Below are 21,422 nucleotides of genomic sequence, written 5' to 3' on the forward strand. Positions count from 1 at the left end.
TGAGGATGTAGCTAATTTTAAAATAATGGTCATATGATTAGAACAGAGAGCTTCCTCCATTGGCTCGTCAGAAGAAGATCAACAGTGGTTGGTTTGGACTAAGCGTGACGGTATCTAAACCAGATCGTTAGAGAAGAGTATAGTGAATTTTCCTATAGTTTGCTCTAGAGCAGTTCCAAAGTCTATTTCTGGTATTAACGTCTTGCTATAGTCTAACTTACTATTTATCCGATCAATTTTAAACAGATGTGCTTTAAACATGTCTTTAGTGTGTTAAGTTTAATTTTTATACCATACACCTATAGGGTGATATGGTATAATAAAGTCGCCAAAATGTATGTAACAGGCAGAAGGAAGCTTTTCCGGTCCCATAAAGTATATATATTCTAGATCAGCATCTACAGCCAAGACGATTTAGCCATGTCCGTCCGTCCATCCGTCTGTCAGTCTGTCCGTCCGTATGAAACTATAAGAGCTAGAGCCACCAAATTTGGTATGTAGTCTCGTGTAGTATGTACAGTTATCGAGTTTGTATCAAATTTTTGCCACGCCCCTACCGCCCCCGCAAATGAAATAAAGCGATTTTCTCAAGCACTAGACTAACTAGAAACACCAAATTTGGTGCGTTTATGTATGTGCTTATTAAATGCGCACATTTTGTATGTGTAAAGATATTGCCACGCCCCTAACCGTCCCGGAAAATTAAATAAAACCGATTTTCTCAAACACTATACTAACTAGAGACACCATATTTAGTATGTATATTTGCTAAGTAAATGCGGACATTTTGTATGTATAAAGATTTTGCCACGCCCCTTTCCGCCCCTGTAATTCGAAAACCTGATTATCTCCCCTAATTTTCCACCTTGTGCAATTAAATTTGGCATTTAATACTAATGATACTAAAATCCAGCAAAATACCAAATTTGATCAAAATCTGACTAAAAATAGCCAAGCTATGCATAAAAACGTGTTCCATAAGGCCGGAGTTGGCCGTTGGCTGGTGGGGGCGCTAGTAGGGTGTTCGTATGTTTGAGTAAGCGACAATACTAAGATATGCTTGTAAAAAGCATGTGTACAGAATTTTTTTAATAATACGTAAATGCATTTGTTATTATAAGTTTAAAATATTTGTTTTACTGGTGTATGGTTTTGTGACTTGACTTTTTATACGTTAAGCAGTTGGGCCAGAAAAATACGCTGACACCATAATTCTTGGTTGGTAGCACACTTGCTCTTGCCGAAAAGGGAAGGCATAATTGTATGACTTATAGGCTTTTACTTATACCTTGCTTACTGATGTAAGTAGAGTGTTGATTTCCTTTGCGATTTACAGATTTAACCGCTTTCTTGTCTAGTCAATTGGAGGTATCATGTGGGCCAGCATCATAACTCGTAATTGCTTCCAAGTCATGCTCAAGGGGAGAAGTAATCTTCATACAGGATAAGTTCACATCCGTTTCATGTAATTTTTCCAATAGTTTTACATCATTACACTTGAGGACAAAATTAAGGAGAATGGCATTAACATCTTTACAAGATTGCACTTTGTTTCGTTAAAATCGGTTCAGGACTATGAGTTGTATCTTTGTAGCCACTCGAAAAAAATGTGGTTTACAGAAAAACCCGGTTAAAGTTGTAAGTTTACCTCACATGACGAAAACATTGACTCACAAAGAGCATCATATCTCTTAAGTATTATCCCTTTTCGGACTTTATTCTCAATATTCCAAAAAATTATTTAAGCTGAAAAAATGTAGAAAGGGGACAATAGGGGCAAAAACATGAAAACAACATTTTTTTTTGTTGATTTTTGGTCAAGAAAATTATAAAAAAATACATACTGGTGTATTTGAGTAAAACTTGCAGCACTTTACACTTTTTGGCGACACTATATTTTTTTCATTTTGTCTTCTGGGTAAATGGTATAATTATGTAGTAAACAAACTAAGCCTCCATCTTTTTAGTTACGGAAAGCATTAAACACACAAGCCATTGTTTGATTTTTGTTATGTATTAATACTCATTCACTCGTTGAAGAATATATACACATAACTAAAGTTTGTTACAGTAACTTTACTTTCTATTATTATTTGTGTCTTACAGAACCAATCACTACCATTCCTGGAGGTCCAGAGCTTTTTATTGATTTGGGATCAACAGTTAACTTAACCTGCATAGTAAAGCATCTCCCCGATCCACCATTAACAGTGCACTGGACACATAACAATCAGGTAAAATATATAAAATATATTGTTTTAAGTTGAATATTCTGTTGAATTAAGTATATGCGTAGTATAAAAAGAGGGTCGAGGTACATACATAAACGCAACAAGATCTTAGTTTTTATGAAAAAAGTATGGCTATGTGTCCATAGCTATAGTTGCATAATATGCAACTGCATATTATGTTTTATTACAATAAAAAATATTAATGTCACTTTGTTGTAATAACTTTATTTAAATTGGTGGCACCAAATAGCATATACGAAAAAGTCTATCATTCCAATTGAACTCTTATGCAAGAGAAAAGGAAGGACAGTAAATAAAAAAAACACGCTTTAAAAACTTCAGACTAAGTGAACGACACGGTCTTTAGATAAGTAGTATGTATCAAATATCGATATTGTGACACCTATAAAATAACTCTAATTTGGTTTACTGCGCCTTTTTTGATTGGACGCCAACCCACTGAAGCTTGGCTTTTTTAATTTTTATGCCCTTGCAGAGGGTATTATAAAATTGGTCTGGTATTTGTAACGCAGATAAGAAGACGTTTCTGACCATATAAAGTGTAGATATTCTTGATCAGCATGAGAAGCTAAGACGTGAACAGTTGAAAATAATTTTAAAAAATCTTCAACCACAGTCATAAAATCCTATCCGATTTTAGTATTCCTCTAATTGAACTTTCATGCTTCATCTCGCTGGTAAAATTTATATTGTGGCATGTTAAGGGTTGCGCATTTCTCCTTGCGTTTCTTCACTCTATTAGCGTTTCCGGTCTCCCGGTGTTTTTGGTGGAGCCAGGAAATCTACTTGCAGTTGGTTCTGCTGGGGTAGTTTGCAAACCTGGCCTCCGCGTTTTTTTTTCTGACAAGCCAGGTACGTAGCTTTTGTGAGTGGTCGCAGTCCATCGGTGGGGCACAGCTAAAATGTTTCTTGGAGAGTTTGTGCGTCCCTAATAAAAACGGTTCATTTTGGGTCAACACGTACATTTGCGACGATGAGAAATTAATTTCGTTTGACGTGGTATCATTGTTTCCGATCTTACCAACGGATCTGGCATTGGACACAATCAGAAATAAATGGATTAAAATACAGGAGCACACAAGGATAACAAAATCTTTATTTATGGAAATGGTAAAATTTTGCATCCAAGAAAACAGATATTTTTCATATAAGGGCCAAACATTTATTGATCTCCGGCCTCACCTGTCATTGGAGACATTATTATGAAAAATCTTTTGGACACCTCCATGGATAAACTAACCAGACCACCAAGATTATTGACGAAATATATGGATGACATTTTTTTCATAATATATCGAGTTGACATCGATAGTCCACTGGACACCCTAAATTCTTATGACAGAAATATTAAATTAACAATGGAGCTAGAAAACAGTGGAAAACTAGCGTATTTGGACTCTATGATCACCAGACGAGGAAACAAATTAAAACTAAAGTGGGATATGAAGCCAACAGCATCAGGACGAATCATCAATTTTAATTCTAAACGCTCTAAGACAACGTATACAACGGATGCTAAACATGTCGGACAAAATATACCATGAAGAAACCCAAAAGGAAATAATAGATATTTTAAAAGACAACGATTTTTCTGATAACATAATCAAGACATTATTCAAAAAACATATCTTACCTATTGACAAAACCAAAAATGGAAAGACCTACCTTTCTGTCACTTATGTACCTAAATTATCAGAAAGACTATCACAGTCGGAATGTTATGACAAAGATCAAATAAAAATAGCACACAAACCTAACAATACCCTCAAACATATATTCAATAACACAGTCGTCGACTAAAGCTCGAAACGATGGGTTATGTTATCGCAGTTTTTCGCAGTTTTCTCTAAAGTTTATTATCTTTCAATCGCACTTTTCCTTTTCGGAACTATCATTCTTCACACTTTCAACTACACCATTAAAAAAAAAAAAAAAAGAATCAATATATAGCCTTGCCCCCTGGGCATACCAATCAAGGGGCAAATCGCTTTGCCTTGCTTAGCGATAGCCCAAAAACCAAAAGGAAAAAACCATCTCCGCTTTTCGAAGCCTTCCCAGAGCTCCCAACTTTTAACTCGCCAAATCCCAAATACACTGTCATGTCAACTACGGATACTGAAAAACCACTCTCATCGTACTCATGTTTTGCAGTCGAGCGAGCTATTAAAATCATCAGCAACAAAATATTAAAAATTAACCAAATGCGAGATGGAAACCTTCTGATCTTTGTCAAAAGCGTTGCAATTGCAGAAAAATTCTTGGCTGCCAGAGAGCTCCATGGTCTTTGTAAAATTCGAACTGAATATCACAAGAATCTCAATTTCTGCAAAGACACATTATACGCACCGTACCTCAACAACGCCACTAATGAAAAAATAGTACAGGAACTTAAGGCTCAAGGAGTTGTAGATGTATATAAATATTCTAAACAAATAAATGGCAAACTAACCCCAACAGGCGTTATTCAGCTGACTTTCAATTTATACACCCTACCACAAAAAATACAAATATCATGGAACACTGCACGGGTAAAGGAATATTTTCTAAATCCCATGCGATGCAAAAAATGCCAAGTTATTGTACACACAGCCAAAAGGTGCAACGGAAAAACAATTAGCGATCCATGTGGTCTTCCTATACACCAACCCACAAACTGCACTCGTACTTACTGTGTAAATTGCATCGGAGAGCACGCTGCTAGCAACCGCGACTGCCCAAAATATAAAGAAGCACAGGAAATAATAAAAATAAAAACAATTGATAGGTGCACAATGTACGAAGCCAAAGCTAAATTCTACAAACAGCTCTCGCAAACACCAACCACTAACAAACAAACATATGCAGAAGCAACCGCTACACAAGTAGCACCTAAATCAACTGATACGAAGTTCTCACCACACATCTCATTAAAAGAAAACAACTCTAAAGAAAAAACAAAAATCTATAATACATCGACCCAACCACCCGTCACTAGCATTGATAACGCAAAACCGAAGCTTAATAATAGGACAAGCAAAGCGACAAAGCAATCACCGAAAATATCATAACATACAACACCCGAAGACATGAATACGACAAGCGACTCTGAACTAGAAACCGATGTAAAACGCATTAGAAAAATAGACAGCCCACGCCAACAAAACAATTCAACGCTCTCTGATACGGACAGCATCAGAGAATATGTTGAGTTAAAATAAACACAAACCTCCACTTAGCGTCTCTCACCGCTCCCGGCGATAATCGTCAATGATTAAATGCATTGAAGATCAAATCGCATAAGCGAGGGTAGGGACTGCAGAAAAGGGGAGAAATATTAGATTTTAAAGCCAAGCCAAAACCAATATAAGCTAAAAATTCCTTATTTTTCATCAATTATGACCCTCAAAACTGTTCAATGGAATATCAATGGCTATAAAGACAAATTCCATAACCTTTCTCTCTTAATAAAAAACTTCAAACCACACATTATAGCTCTACAGGAAACCCATCTAACTAATTCTGATTCTGATATTCAAACTTCAAACTGATATTCTAGCCCCAAAAGCAAACAGAGGAACAAACTATTGAACACAAAATAGTTAATTGCCATTCAAACATTTTAGCCATAGCTGCAGAAATACAAGCAAAAATCCCCTTTATCATAATAAATATATATCTCTCACCCACCGACAAATGGGGATCACCCTCAAGTAACCAAAGAGGAAACGTTGTTGCACGTTTCGTTCAAAACTGCAATCTTATTCTCCTTAATAATGGAGACCACACTCATTACTCTACACATAACACCTTTACACATGTCGACTTAGCCTTATGCTCTCCACCCTTAAACCTTAACTCATCTTGGTCTACATGCGATTATCTCTATTGCAGCGACCACTACCCCATACGCATTCAACTTTTTCCGACAACAAACAGCACAAAGTATACAAAACGCACAGATATAAACTTCACTCAGCAAACTGGGAATTATTTCAGGAAGATTTAAATCAAGAAGCCCAGGCATTGACTATAACAAATAACACAAATCATTCAGCGGCGAAGCTGCTTAAAATTGTCAAATCATCTGCTAACAAATCCATCCCCACCTCCAATTCCAATAGAAACAAAAACAATAGCATTTATTGGTGGACCCCAGAACTAGAGGAACTAAAAAGAGAAAAGGTTAAAAGTCTTAACATGCTTAGGAAACAATTGAGCACCGAAAATATGTTAAAATATAAAAAAGCAAACGCTAAGTTTAAATATGTAGCAAAAAATGCACAAAGAAACTCATTTGTTAAATTTACACAGGATATTAGGAAAATAGCAACAATAATACCAATCAACAAACCCAATAAACCCAAACACCTACTAAATGGTTATCGTCCTATATCTTTGCTGTCCTGTTTCTCCAAAATCCTGGAAAAAATAATTTAAAAATGCATCATGTGGATGATCAACCAAGAAAACCTTTTATCCCCCAACCAATATGCCTTTTTTCTAAAAAAAAAAATGCAAATATCAGCTGAAAAAACATAAATGCGCAAACATAGAAATTACAATTAATTATGTTAACATACCAAAAACCAACCACCTCAAAATTCTAGGTCTGACCCACCAAAACGAATTTAAAAAAGTTAGCCACTCCATACCACTCCTCTATCCGACTCGTACTGGGCGCCTTTCGCACTACTCCCTTTAACAATATGCTTGCAGAAAGTTGGCTCCCTGACCTTATATCTAGGTTTCAGTTGAGCATTATCAGACTCATAAAAAACATTATAAATACTAAAGGATCTTCACTAAATGATACACTCAAAAAACAACTTAAAAGAAAGAAGCCAACTAAGAACCCCTCAAGCCTGGAAATTATAATCAATAAAGCTTCAGAACTAAATATAATCTGCTTACCAAATAAAAAATACAAAGAAAAACTCCCACCGTGGACAATAAAAAGCAACTCTATTTTGTTAGACCTAGCGAAACACAAAAAGGACAACACACCAAATGAAGTATACAATAAAAGCTACAACAAAATCAGAGACAAACACACTCTTTGGAACTTTCTCTTCACTGATGCATTAAAATTAAATAACACTACAGCATTCTGCGTTGTAACCGAGGATAACAAAATACTAAAAACGGCAGTTACACCCGAACACACATCAATTTTTACTGCGGAAGAAGAAGCAATTCTCAGTGCAACGGAACTTGCAGTTAACACGAAGAAAGCAAAATTCGTAATATGCACTGACTCACTCTCCACCCTCTTGGCCGTCAGTAGTCCAAACAACATAGAACCGACAATAACGAAAATCAGGGATAAGATCAGCTCAAACCCCAAAAAAATAAAGCTCCTCTGGACACCTGGACATGTGGGCATAAAAGGAAACGTACAAGCGGACACAGCAGCAAAATTAGCCACAATATCCTCGTTACATCTGCATAACATCAATAACAAAAAGGACATTAACAAATTAGTTAAATTAAACTCCAAAGCAGCGCTGAAAACAATCTGGGACGAGTACACACATTTCTACAAAAACATAAACCCAAAAAGAGAACCAACGCACTTACCAATTAAAATAGAAATAAAACACGCAATTACATAGACACGATTCCGATACATACAAAACTCACACACGAACATATTTTACACAAAACACCTCCGCCCAATTGCCCATACTGCACCGGAAATAGGCTAACAGTTCAGCACTTCATAAATCAATGTCAGCACATAATCAATCTTTGCAATTCCCTCAATTATCCTACTCCTAACACCCTAATATCAGATGTTAACCACTGTAATATCGTAAACTTTATAAAATTAACAAATAAGGTCAATATAAGAGAATGAACAAACTATAAGCCTTTGTTGCTCTGGTTTTCTCACACTTATTTGTAATCTAGAACTAATTCTTTTTTACAATTATATAAATAAAATATATTCAATATAACAAAATCCAAGATGGAGACGATACGTAGATGTAATGTGATATACAAAATTCTGTGCAATGGATAAGGTAACATACCATGTAACAAGATATACGTAGTGACTACCAAATCAAAATTAAAAACTAGGATCTCACAACACAAATCCGATTATAAAATCATACATTATTCAGACACACCAAAAAAAACACTAATGACACACTGTGCAACTAGTGGCCATGCATTTTTCTTTTTTTATTAGCCTATAAATAATAATCTTAAAAGTAAATAGTGTTTGCCCTCATCAGTGAATAAGACATTAAAATAATAAACACTACCAGTTAAGGTCAAATTTTAAGCTGATTTACGAGTTTTTGCGAATTTCGAATAGTAGTAGAGGGCATCCAACTAAATCCCGTACAAGCCTGCCCAGTATGTTTACAGTTTAGGAAGGTGCGATGCCAACCATCTGGTGTCTCTGTCCCTCACATTCGACCCTCCTGTTCATCCTCATCTGTCGCACACGATAACAGTTCGTCATTTTCGGAAACAAAACGTCTTAACTTCATGTTACTACAGCTGTTTAATCTGATATTAGGTCCTCCGAAGTTTGCCACTTTTCTCACGGCCGCCAGGCCTATTCGATTTTCACATGGGCCTACAAACTTGTTTACCAGCATGTGTGTTTCGATAAACTGTGTCCTTTTGTTGAGTGTTTTAAATGTTTTTACTTACTCGACTACGCAACTCTTCGCGTTTATTGTTACACTGCGAAATAAGCACTTTAATTAGGATTTGTAATAATCTTCCTTCAGCTTTGCTGCTCATTTTGATCCCATGCATTAATTTAAGCGGTTCGGCTTTAATGCACGTCGAAATTAATCGCTTTCTGGACCTGTGACACAAACGATGATGTTCAGAATCTAACGGTTTTTTCTTTCGATTTGGTTATTATCTCTACCCGCACCTGTCGTATTCCACAGATGATCTATCTGATAGAAGTGAGTTGTGTAGTGGCGTATTCCATTTGTCTATGCAGTGGAAATAACCCCTTGTTTGCCCAACTTCTTACTGAAAATAGTACAACTTAAAGAATTAGCAATCACCTTAGCTACTTTCCTTTCCTCCTTAAATTCTGGGGCATTCTTTACGTTGTATGTTGAGTCTGCCGTTATATTTTTTAAGATATTGACTATGTATTTGCACCAATTGCAACCAATTGATGAGCAGATTGGTCTCAATGGGGTACCTTCTTTATGAATTTAAGGTAATCCATATATTTTTGGTGGAATTGATGTGTTTGTTATAAGCTTATTTCGTTCGGTCCGTTAAAATAAGTTCATGTTTGTATAATTTTTCCACCAATTCGTTGTTTCTGGTCTGTAGTCTAGTGGTTGGGTCCTTCCTTAAAGTTCTATATGTATTTAAATCGTTAAGTATACTATCCATTTTTTTGTCATACTCAGTCTTATCCATTGCAACTGTCTTATTCCCTTTATCTGAAGTTAAAATTAATATGTCATCATTCTGTCTAAGAAATTTCCTTGTTTGTTCCACTGTGTCAAGTATTGCACGATCAGCTGCGTCTTCTTTGTTAGATGTTTTGTGGTCTTTTATTAATAAAGACAGAATTAGAAGAATTAGGGACAAGTCAGTGTGTAGCTCCACGTCACAGTGTGCGGACGTGTAAAAATAAGTAGGTGTTTCTTGTTGTTATGGTATGTTAAAGTTAATCACAATTAAATGTTTTTATAGTTGCCGTGAAGACGACCACCGATGAGTGGTCGAAATATATCGGAAAGGAATAACAAACTATTATTATTTTGTTTTATTCACCCAAAAATTTGACCTCGAGCCGGCAAAACATACATTTATTGTTTTCTCTCAATTTTTAATTGTGCTTAGTTTGTTTACGCTTTCGCTGGTGTTGTTTGCTTGACACCCTTGTGTTTTATTTCCATAATTCGCCAAATTAAATAGTTAAACAGTTTTTTCTGTTTCGTGGTTAGTGTTTGGTGCATTTAATTTTTTTTCTTTTTATTTTTCTCTCTCGTCATTGCTTCTGCAGTTGCTCCCCTCATCGCCCCCATCATACCATCAGTGCTAGTGGTTTTGTTGTTCTCTCTGCTTTGTGCTTATCCTCAGCTTCTCTGCCTCTCCCGCGTAATCACTTTTGTAAGGCTGCCTCTCAAAGCTCGGCTTATAACTGTTCTTGCACTCTCTCTTGTGCTGTGCACTCTAACTGTCTGTGTTACAGCCCAAAAATTCCAATTGTGGAACAAAAACGCCAACTGTGTGCGGATATATCAACTGTGTGTGTTACAACCATAAACTCCAATTGTGGAACAAAACGCCAACTTGTGTGCGAATAAAATAAAACACCACTAAAAAACAAAAATGGCCGTAGAACTCACCGAAGCCCACCTCAATCAAGCACTGTCTTCGTTAAGACAGGTGGCAAACTATGATGGCGCTCCAGAGAATCTGAAATCATTCATAAGGAGAATAGATTTCATCATGCACCTATATCCATAAATTTTCAAATAAATATGACATGTTGATAGGCAGAACTTTCCTAAAAGCATGTAAAGCCCAAATAAATTACGAAGAAGAATACGCAAAACTAGTAAATTATACATTTTATTTCAGAGATTATGAAGAAATATAAGAAGAACATAACATAGAATGTTTGGACCCACCTTCAGATAGGGACCCAGATACAAATTTTGGGATTGAAAATAAAATAATATAAAGGAATGAGTATAGACTCGACCATTTAAACAACGAAGAAACACAAAAACTTAAAAAAGTCTTGTACGAATTCAGTGACATTCAGTACCGCGAAGGTGAAAATTTGACTTTCACGAGTACTATAAAGCACTCTATTTGTACAAAACATGAGGACACTATTTATAAACGTCCATACAAATATCCCCAAACAATTAATATAGAAATCAACAAACAAATAAATGAAATAATCGAACAGGGTATCATTCGAAAATCGAACTCATCCTACTGTTCACCCATTTGGATCGTTTCAAAAAAAGGAGATGCTTCCAACAAACAAAAATTCAGATTAGTCATTGACTACCGAAATTAAATGAAGTCACAATAGATGACAAATTCCCAATTCCAGTCATGGATGAAATTCTCGACAAACTGGGAAAATGCCAATACTTTGCCAGCATTGATTTAGCTAAGGGATTTCATCAAATTCAAATGGATCCTGAATCTATTGCAAAAACAGCTTTCTTAACTAAACATGGCCATTACGAATACACACGTATGCCATTTGGTCTTAAAAATGCCCCGGCAACATTCCAAAGATGCATGAATAATCTTTTGGAAGACCTTATTTATAAGGATTGTCTTGTTTATCTGGATGACATTATAGTGTACTCCACTTCATTGGAGGAACACATACTATCACTCAGAAAGGTATTTAACAAACTAAGAGAAGCTAATCTTAAACTCCAACTCGACAAATGTGAATTTATGAAAAAAGAAACAGAATTCCTTGGTCATATAATAACAACAGAAGGTATAAAGCCTACCCCAAATAAAGTCATAGCAATTCAAAATTTTCCGATCCCTAAGACCGCAAACAAAATAAAATCATTCTTTGGATTATGCGAATTCTTCCGAAAATTCTTTTCAAACTTTGCACATATTGCAAAACCTTTAACTCTTGGATTAATGAAAGGAGCTAAAATTAACATAGACGTCCCACATTATATTTCATCCTTTGAAAAATTAAAATATCTTTGTTCACGCCACCGGGTGAACAGCAGAGAGTGAGGGGAAGGGTTTTTTCCAAAACCACATTCGGTCATACTGAGGAGGATGACGAAGGGTTCTCCTGTAAATCGCCATATACAATCCAGTACGAGCATCTAACCCGAACACCCGTTCTTTCAATGCGTTTTTCTTTCGATAATATACCTTTTCTCAACCCGAAACATTCTCGTGTGTGTCGGGACATCTTGAAACATAAATAGAAATAAACCATAATTAATCTTAAACGAAGTTCTCGCGCGTTTTAATTGCATTACTCACTTACCAGACCCCTGCAGAAATTGGCACCCGCCAACCCCTTGCGTCTTATTTGAATCCTTCCGCCCCTCCACGAACAATCTTCTTATGAACGACCCTATACTTGCATACCCCGTTTTTAAAATACCATTTTTCCCAACCACAGATGCTAGTAATATAGCTTTAGGTGCGTACATCTCACAGGACCAAATATTTTTTACGCAAGCAGAACGTTGAATGAACATGAGATCAATTATTCAGCTATAGAAAAAGAATTACTAGCAATAGTTTGGGCAACAAAGTATTTCAGACCATACCTTTTCGGTAGAAAGTTCGAAATTCTAAGCGACCATAAGCCATTAGTATGGCTCAGCAATATAAAAGAACCAAATATAAAACTTCAACGATGGAGAATAAAACTAAATGAGTTTGATTATAAAATTAAATATTTACCCGGCAAAGAAAATCACGTAGCAGATGCCCTTTCCAGAATTAAAACAGATGAAAACTTTTTAGGATCAACAGCAGCTACAATACATAGCGCTCATGAGGATAATGGAAATTCCATTCCAATAGTATAAAAACCCATTAATTATTTTAACAGGCAATAGAATTCATTAGAGGTTCAGAAGACAAAGCAGAAACATCAACCTATTTTTATAAATCACACATAAAAATAACATACAAAGAAATGACCAATGTTTACTCAAGGGATATAATTAAAAGATATCTATGCGGTAAGAAAACTGTACTATATTTCCATAATGAACAAGATTATCCCATATTTCAACAAGCCTTTATTGAAATAATACGATCGAACGCAAATACAAAAACCTTTAAATCAAGCATTAAGTTAGAGGACATTCAAACGTTTGCACAATTATTACATCTAGGAATCGAAAAAACGATTTATTTGTTCAAAGAAAAATATTATTTCCCCAATTTTCAAAACCTGATTTAAAACATAATTAACGAATGCTCAGTATGCAATATCGCAAAGACAGAAAATAGAAATACAAAACTAACTTTTGAAATAACACCAGAAACTTTTAATGTCAGACATGTTCATGATCGACAATTTACAATTCCTTTCTTGCATTGACATTTACTCCAAATTTGCAACACTTGTATGAAAGTATTCACTGAAATGGGCAAACCAATAGAAATAAAATCAGACAAAGATTCAGCATTTCTGTGTATAGCACTAAAAAATTGGCTACAAGAAGAAAATGTAAAGTTAGAAATTACAATAAGTAAAAACGGTATTTCTGACGTGGAAAGATTCCATAAAACAGTAAATGAAATACTCAGAATTATAAATGTAGGAAATGAAGTGTCAGGTGGGCATAATCATGGCAATCGGGCAGTAGCTAGTTAGCGAGACAGAACGACACGCAGCGGCCGTACCTATCTGGTTGACTCACTCATTGGCAAATAAAGAGAAGCGTTGAAGCGTACTCTCGCCTCGATCACATCGCGTACCCAAATTATCACTAAGGCCATTTAAATAATATAAAATATATGTATTCTTAACACAAAGAAACATTGTTAATAATATAAGACTAAATAAGGAAATCACATCCTTTAATAATATTTAAATAAATAAACCGGGATAAAGTAAAATCCCACAAACTGGGGGTTCGTCCGGGATTTCTGGCCCAAGACAATTAGTGAAATTTGTGTGTGTGTGTGAAGTTCGGAAAACCAAAAGAGAGCGGACAACACAAACCGTTACAAGAAGCAGACGACGACGACAAGTCCAAACGAGAAGGCACCAGACACGAAGTTGAGATAATTGGTGTGGAAGCAGACAAAGAGAGACCAAGAGAACGAGTCGAAAACAGCCGAGTGAGTAGCGACAGCAGAGGGAGTGGCAACAGAGAGCGAACCGAACATCTGAGTGAGTTGCTACAGCGATATTGAGTGGTTCCATAGAGCAGGACGACTAGAGTTGGGTGAGCTGTTTAAATATTGTCTTGAGTGTGAGTTACTTTGCTTGCACGATGTAGTGACCGGATTTTTTTTTTTAAATCTACCGCGCTTTCATAAAGAGCAAATAACAGAACGGTTACACTGATACGATCATGGTCAACTTAATTGCAGGGTTGAGTTTTAGCTTTGAGTACAGTTAACTGATGCAGGCGCATCGCCCAATGAAAAGACGCCACGTCGCAACATGTGGGAAAAGACCCGTTAGAAAGCTCTGTCCGCAAATTCTTTGGCATAAGACGCTTGCTTAAGCTCAAATTTATTCTATTCTGTTCTGCCGAAGCGATAAGTTGCATAAATTATATAGTGATTTTTACTTAAAGAAATTTCAAGTCGTAATACCACGTGGTGGTGGACAATCCAAAAAAAATAAAAAGTTAATTACCAGGCTATCTAGCCAGTATCGGTGCAAAAGTTGAAGACCAGTACAGTGTGAAACCTAACCGTTCGGTTAGTTTGTCAAAAGTGAAAGAGTCAAAAGGTGATATTTTTTTTGTATAATTATGTGAGGTTATGATTCCCTGACCCGGTAAACTAAATTCATGTTTTCACAGTCCCAGTCGTAACAAGGTGCCGAATATCCGTACTAGCACTAAGAGTAAGCCTAGGCCTCGGAATTTCGTGGGTGAAGCTTCCAAATTTGAGGGCGACGAACGCACCATGGTTCACATACGGTGACGTAAGGCGCTGAAGGAAGGCCGTAAATTAGGCGAAAACATAAAATCCTCATACACCGTCTTGAGAGGGAGCTGTCTAGGCTGCTAAAAATTATTCGTTGTCATATAATCACGTAAATACCCTACCTCGCACATGTCGCTCGTAGGCCGAACAAAAATATAATAATCGCCTAAGTAAATAAACCCCAAGGTGGTTAAGGAGAGTGTTAAATTGAGTCAGTATCTCTCATAATCTATAAAGATTCGCACTTTGTCATTCGATTGGAATCAATCATAACCTAACGTTCCTTAAGCAACGGACTTAAACCGAACAATTTAAATTTAGTTCATTTTTTTTTTGCTCATTACGAGCTTTAACCTTTTTTTTATAGTATTTAAGTAATCTCTAGTTAAGAATCCTACTTTAATTGTTTGTTCTAATGGAGCGATATGCGTATGGTAACCTATGGAGTATATTTCATTGTCATTTAAATAATTAATCTAAAACTTTTTTAAAAAAAAAAAAAAACCATACCACAGCCAATTCAACGTCATCTTGGGCCCAACGATTGCAACGAAAAACTGTGAAGTAAGCCAAAGTCGTGAGTAAAGTGTTAATCCTTTAAAATTTATATATATATATATTATATTTGGAATATCTCCATATGGTTGGATCTAGCACATCCTTTTCTTTCTTTTATATTTAAGATGTTAGTAATTTAAGTCACTTTTGGATTTGAAAGAATGAAGTCAAGAAAAAAATATGAAATTTTGCCAAACTTGTTAGAAAATAAGTCTTTATTTAGATTCATGTTTGTCTTCTTTCTTTAGGTCATGGTGAATTGGCACCTTAGCAATAGTAATAATAGTAACATCACCTTTAACTTTTAGTAGTTAGTTTAGTTTTCATAACGCGCATTAAATTTATTAATGATAGTGAGTGTGAAAAGGGGAGAAAGAACCCCGACCAATCCGACGAGCTAGACCCGAGCATAGCAAGAATGCGCACCCTCGAACCTGATCACACTGGTGGTTCAATCATTTTGTCAATTCAACAACTAATGAGCGCAACGAAGCATAACGTTTTCGGAGGATCCGGCTCATGATAAAGACTTATCCCCAACCTTAGTGCCTCTACTTCTAAAGATGAAGTTCTTGTAAAAGAACCAAGTCCACCAACACTCGGGACTTTTAGATGTTAACTAGGTTGAGCGAGAACTATGAACCATAACCCATTCTGGTCACTACAACGATGAAACCAGACCGGTGGCAGAAATATTGACGAAATTGATGCGAGCTGCAGAGAGCACATTTCTAAGAATCTTCTGAATTTAACCATAACCTACCACAATTTGACCTACATTAACATAGTGTGTAAATTTTGCTAAGTCGTAACAAATTTGATTGATACTAACTATACATTAATATAGCAAACTTGTTAAGCATTATACCTGTAATTGTGTGAAATGGATCGAGGTGAGATTCTAACTTTGCGTATTGAGGAGTTGCGCATTAAATTGAGAGAGTTAGGGCTAGAGACTACAGGCCTTAAAGCTGAGCTGCAATCGCGCCTACTCGCTCATTACGATCTAATAGAAACTGAGAATGACGGGCAGGAGGCAGATTTCGCCTCGGCTAGAACAATTCGAGAAATCCCGAACACAGATGGGCAAAGGTCATGGTTCACACTAAAAGATGTGGAGGGAAGCGTTTCCGAGTTTTGCGGTTTAGGTTCGATTGATGTTGTACAATGGACTAGGGAGCTAGAAGAATGCGCTTTAACCGTACAGTGGAGTCAGTTACAGCTTTTTGTGTATGCAAAACAATTGTTAAAGGGAGCTGCATTATCGTTTATACGTAGTAAGAGAGATATTTGTAGTTGGGAGTCCCTGAAAGTAGCTTTGAAAAACGAATTCAGAGTAAAGGTTTCATCAGCCGAAGTTCATAGAAGACTAAGCAATCGTCAGTTGAAGAGAGGTGAGCATTTGTATGAGTTTTTGTATTCGTTAATGGAAATCGCAAAGCCGATCGATTTGGATGACGAAAGTTTAATAGAGTATTTCGTAGAAGGTATACCAGACATGAGAGCAAATAAAGCATTATTGTATCAAGCCAGAACAGTGGATGCGTTGAAAGTTCAAATAGAGAACTACTTAAAATTTTATGATCCTAGGAAGTCGTCAAAGAAAACAACATTGGAGTCATCTTTTCACAAGCAAGGTAGAGATAATAGAGAGCAAAGTTCGATAACAAAAGGTGATCGCAAATGTTTTAAGTGTGGTGATCCTTCACACATGATGAGAGACTGTAACAAGAAAACGTTTACTTGTTTTAAATGTGGCAAAACAGGCCATCGCTCATTTGAATGTAAGGGAAAAGATACCACCAAAGCTGAAAGTACCAATGTAGTAGATGATAAATTAGTAACAGCATCAGGTAAATTTACTGATTCGGGTTTGGAGTTAAAAGAAGTAACTTATAAGGCAATTAAGTTCAACGGTCTAATTGATACAGGAGCAAATTTGAGTCTCATACGTAAAAGCGTGTTTTTGGGTAAAACCAAACCATTTGAAAGTATGTGTATGCACAGTGCAGAACAGAATAAAGTGGAAATCAAGAGTGACTTGTTAACATACGAAACACATATGCACATATCAGTGCAGAAATCGCTAGTGAAGTCAAGAAGTTAATTAAATGTTACAGAAATGAAGATTGTACTAACGGATGAGTTGCCAGTTTATCAGCATCCAAGGCGTCTAGCAGAGTCTGATCAGAAAATTGTTGATATTACAGTACAATGGTTGAAGGAGAAGATAATAAGGCCAAATTTTTCCGAATATGCTTCGCCTGTTGTACTTGTAACAAAAAAGAATGGGAAAAAGCGCTTGTGCTGCGATTACAGAAAGCTTAATGAGAAAGTGGTCCGAGTAATTTTCCTATGCCACAGATGGATATAGTATTAGAAAAACTTCAAAGTGCGCTAGTTTATACTACACTAGATCTAACAAACGGGTTTTTCCATGTTCCTGTTGAGGAAAAATCTCAGAAGTATACAGCATTCGTAACTCAGAATGGGCAGTATGAATTCCTATATGTACCATTCGGAATTTCCAACTCTCCAGCAGTTTCTACAAGATTTATAATGGCAGTAATGAGAGAATCAGTGAAGAATGGAGATGCAGTGGTGTATATGGTCGATATAATTACACCAAGTGTTAGCGCGAATGATGGTCTAATTAAACTTAAAAGGGTGTTTAAGATAGCTGCGGAAAATAGGTTGAGAATAAACTGGGAGAAATGTCAGATACTGCAGAGTAAAGTAATTTTTTTGGGTTATATAGTTGAAAATAGAAGTATTAAGCCAAGTAAGGAGAAGACTGATGCCGTTTTAAGATTCCCGGTACCGCATGATAAGAAGTCAGTTCAACGATTTTTGGGATTAACATCGTATTTCCGTAGATTTATCGAAGGATACGCAGTAACAGCTAAGCCCTTGACTGACATTTTGCGAAAAGACAACAAGTTTGAGTTTAAAGAATTGCAAAAGGTAGCGTTTGACCAATTGAAGTTAGCATTGATCAAAGGTCCCGTTTTAAAGTTATATAATCCTAAACTAGAGACGGAGATTCACACTGATGCCTCGAAACACGGTTTCGGAGATGCACTTTTACAGAAAGATTCAGAAGATGGTTTATTTCATCCGGTACAATATATAAGTCGGAAAAGTAAACCTTGCGAAGAGAAGTATAATTCATATGAACTTGAGGTTTTAGCAGTTATTGGAGCATTAATAAAGTGGCGTGCATATGTGCAAGGATTGAGATTTAAGATTGTTACAGATTGTAATGCGTTCACGATGACAATGAAAAAGAAAGAGGTTCCGTTACGTGTAGCACGTTGGGCAATCTACCTACAAGATTTCGATTATCAGATTGAACATCGTTCAGGTTCAAAGATGCGGCATGTGGATGCTTTGAGCCGTTTATCTTGTTTTTTGCTAACTGACACCATAACCCATAGATTGAGGGAAGCACAGTTGTCACATGATTGGACTAAATTGATCAGGAGTTTAGTTCAGGAGAAGGGATAAAAAGATTTTTACATTGAAAATGAAATATTGTTAAAGGACCCCAATCAAGAACTTAGTGTCGTTCCCTCGCAGATGGAAAAAGAAATAATACAGATTGCACACAAACAAGGACATTTCGGAGCTAAAATGTCTCAGGATATCGTTGAAAAATCGTATTATATTCCAAATTTAAAAGAAAAGGTAGCCCGTGTTGTTGAGTGTTGCGTGGAATGTCTTATTGTTAATGCCAAAAACTGTAAAAAGGAAAGAGATTTGATGCCAATAAGCAAAGGAGATCAGCCATGGAGGTCACAACAAAGCGTTACAATCATATACTTGTTATTGTTGATGGGTTCTCTAAGTTTGTATGGTTGTATCCGACTCGTGGAACAGGAGTCGATGAAGTACTTAGTTGTCTTAAAAATTAGGCGATAATTTTTGGTAACCCGGTGAGAATAATATCTGACAGGGGAGCAGCATTCACATCCAATGCGTTTAGGAATATTGTATCAGACAGGATATACAGCATTTACTGATAGCAACAGGTGTACCCCGCGGCAACGGCCAAGTAGAAAGGATGCATAAGATAATAGTTCCAATGATTTCAAAGTTAAGCCAAGAGAATGAGGGAAACTGGTACAAGTATGTAGGTCGTGTGCAACAACTTGTTAATAATACTGCTTCAAGAAGTACAAGAGTTACACCTTTTAAGATTTTGACAGGAATAGAGATGCGTATTCCTAAAGTTCCCGACATAAGAAAGCTGATAACCGATTCGTTAATAGAAGAATTAGACTGTGGTCGTGATGAAATTAGAGCGGAGGCTCGAAAGAATATTAATGAAATACAGCAGGAAATGAAAAGGACGTTTGACAAGAACAGGAAATGGGAAAGAAAATACAATTTAAACGAGTTAGTGGCGATTCAACGTACGCAGTATGGGACAGGTCTAAAGTTGAGAGGTAAATACTTAGGACCATATAAAGTCACGAAGGTGAATAGGCACAGTCGATACGACGTTGAGAAAGTTGGCGATGGTGAAGGACCTTGTAAGACCTCAACAGTGGCTGAGTTCATGAAGCCTTGGCTAGGATCATTCGGGTCGAATGACTTGTCAGGACAGCCGATTGTAGGAAATTAAGTGTCAGGCGGGCATAATCATGGCAATCGGGCAGTAGCTAGTGAGCGAGACAGAACGAGACGCAGCGCCGGACCTATCTGGTTGACTCACTCATTGGCAAATAAAGAGAAGCGTTGATTCAAAAAGCACTCGCAATCGTACTCTCGCCTCGATCACATCGCGTACCCAAATTATCACTAAGGCCATTTAAATAATATAAAATATATGTATTCTTAACACAAAGAAACATTGTTAATAATATAAGACTAAATAAGGAAATCACATCCTTTAATAATATTTAAATAAATAAACCGGGATAAAGTAAAATCCCACATAAATAGTGAAAATGATATCGAAGATAACTTACTTAAATTTGAAAAAATTCTCTACATATACAACCATAAGAGGAGACATAAAACAATCTAAAACAATTTTATCTATGCAGGATCACCCGACTATAATACCCAAACGAACAAAATACATCAAATAAACAATTTAAATAAAGATAGACACGACTTCGAAATCGATACTAGATTTAAACAAGCACCATTAGTGAAGTCAAAAACAACAAATCCATTCAAAAAGACAGGAGAAATGAATCAGTTAGATGAGAGACATTTTGAATAAAGAAATAGAGGACAAAAGGCCACACACTACAAATCAAAATTCAAAAAGAAAAAGAAAGTTAATAAAATCAAATACGACAATTGATACATTACAGGTCAACAACTCAAGATGACTTTTTTGTGCATCATGCTATTCTTAACATTAAAATCAACATGCAGTCAATCCATTGACATACTCATTGGCACTGAACGGTTACTTAATATTTAAAACAGGAACCATGGACTTACCGACAAACTTTAAATGTCATTATATAAAAGTGAATTTAACGCTAATAGACATTACATATAATAATTTAATGCAACAAGCACATGAATTTAAAGACATAATCCATATTCAATACCTAACAGAAAAACTAAGTAGGGAAATTAATGGAATACAAATTGTAAAACGTAACAAACGAGGACTAATTAACGGAATTGGTTCAATATACAAATATCTTTTTGGTACTCTTGATCAGGACGATAAAGACGAATTAGAAGAAAAAATAAATAATCTTGAAAGCAATAGCGTACAAGCAAACGAACTAAATTACGTAATAGACAATATTAATATAGATTTAGAAGTACTAAACAACCCCAAGGAAGAAAAGGAAAAATCAGTAAAATTAGAAGTTCTAATCTTTAATTTTGATCGCTTCACAGAATTCATTGAAGACATAGAACAGACATAGACAGCACACTAGACTAGGAATTTTCAACCCAAAATTTTTAAAACATAATCACTTAAATCATGTTAATTCGGAAAAACTATTGAATACAAAAACATCC

At 36.0% G+C, this 21,422-nt stretch overlaps 1 protein-coding gene across 1 annotated transcript in view; it reads left to right on the top strand.

Moving 5' to 3' along the window:
* LOC111519616 (hemicentin-2) overlaps window positions 1-21,422 on the top strand; it is a 113,635-nt gene that overhangs the window by 45,112 nt on the left and 47,101 nt on the right. Inside the window, exon 3 of the mRNA XM_023181265.2 lies at window positions 2,107-2,234. Within this exon, the coding sequence (XP_023037033.2) occupies window positions 2,107-2,234 (128 nt within the window). The remainder of the gene's footprint in view (window positions 1-2,106; window positions 2,235-21,422) is intronic.

The sequence above is a fragment of the Drosophila willistoni genome, unplaced genomic scaffold (assembly GCF_018902025.1).
Source record: "Drosophila willistoni isolate 14030-0811.24 unplaced genomic scaffold, UCI_dwil_1.1 Seg171, whole genome shotgun sequence".
NCBI classification, from domain to species: Eukaryota; Metazoa; Arthropoda; class Insecta; order Diptera; family Drosophilidae; genus Drosophila; species Drosophila willistoni.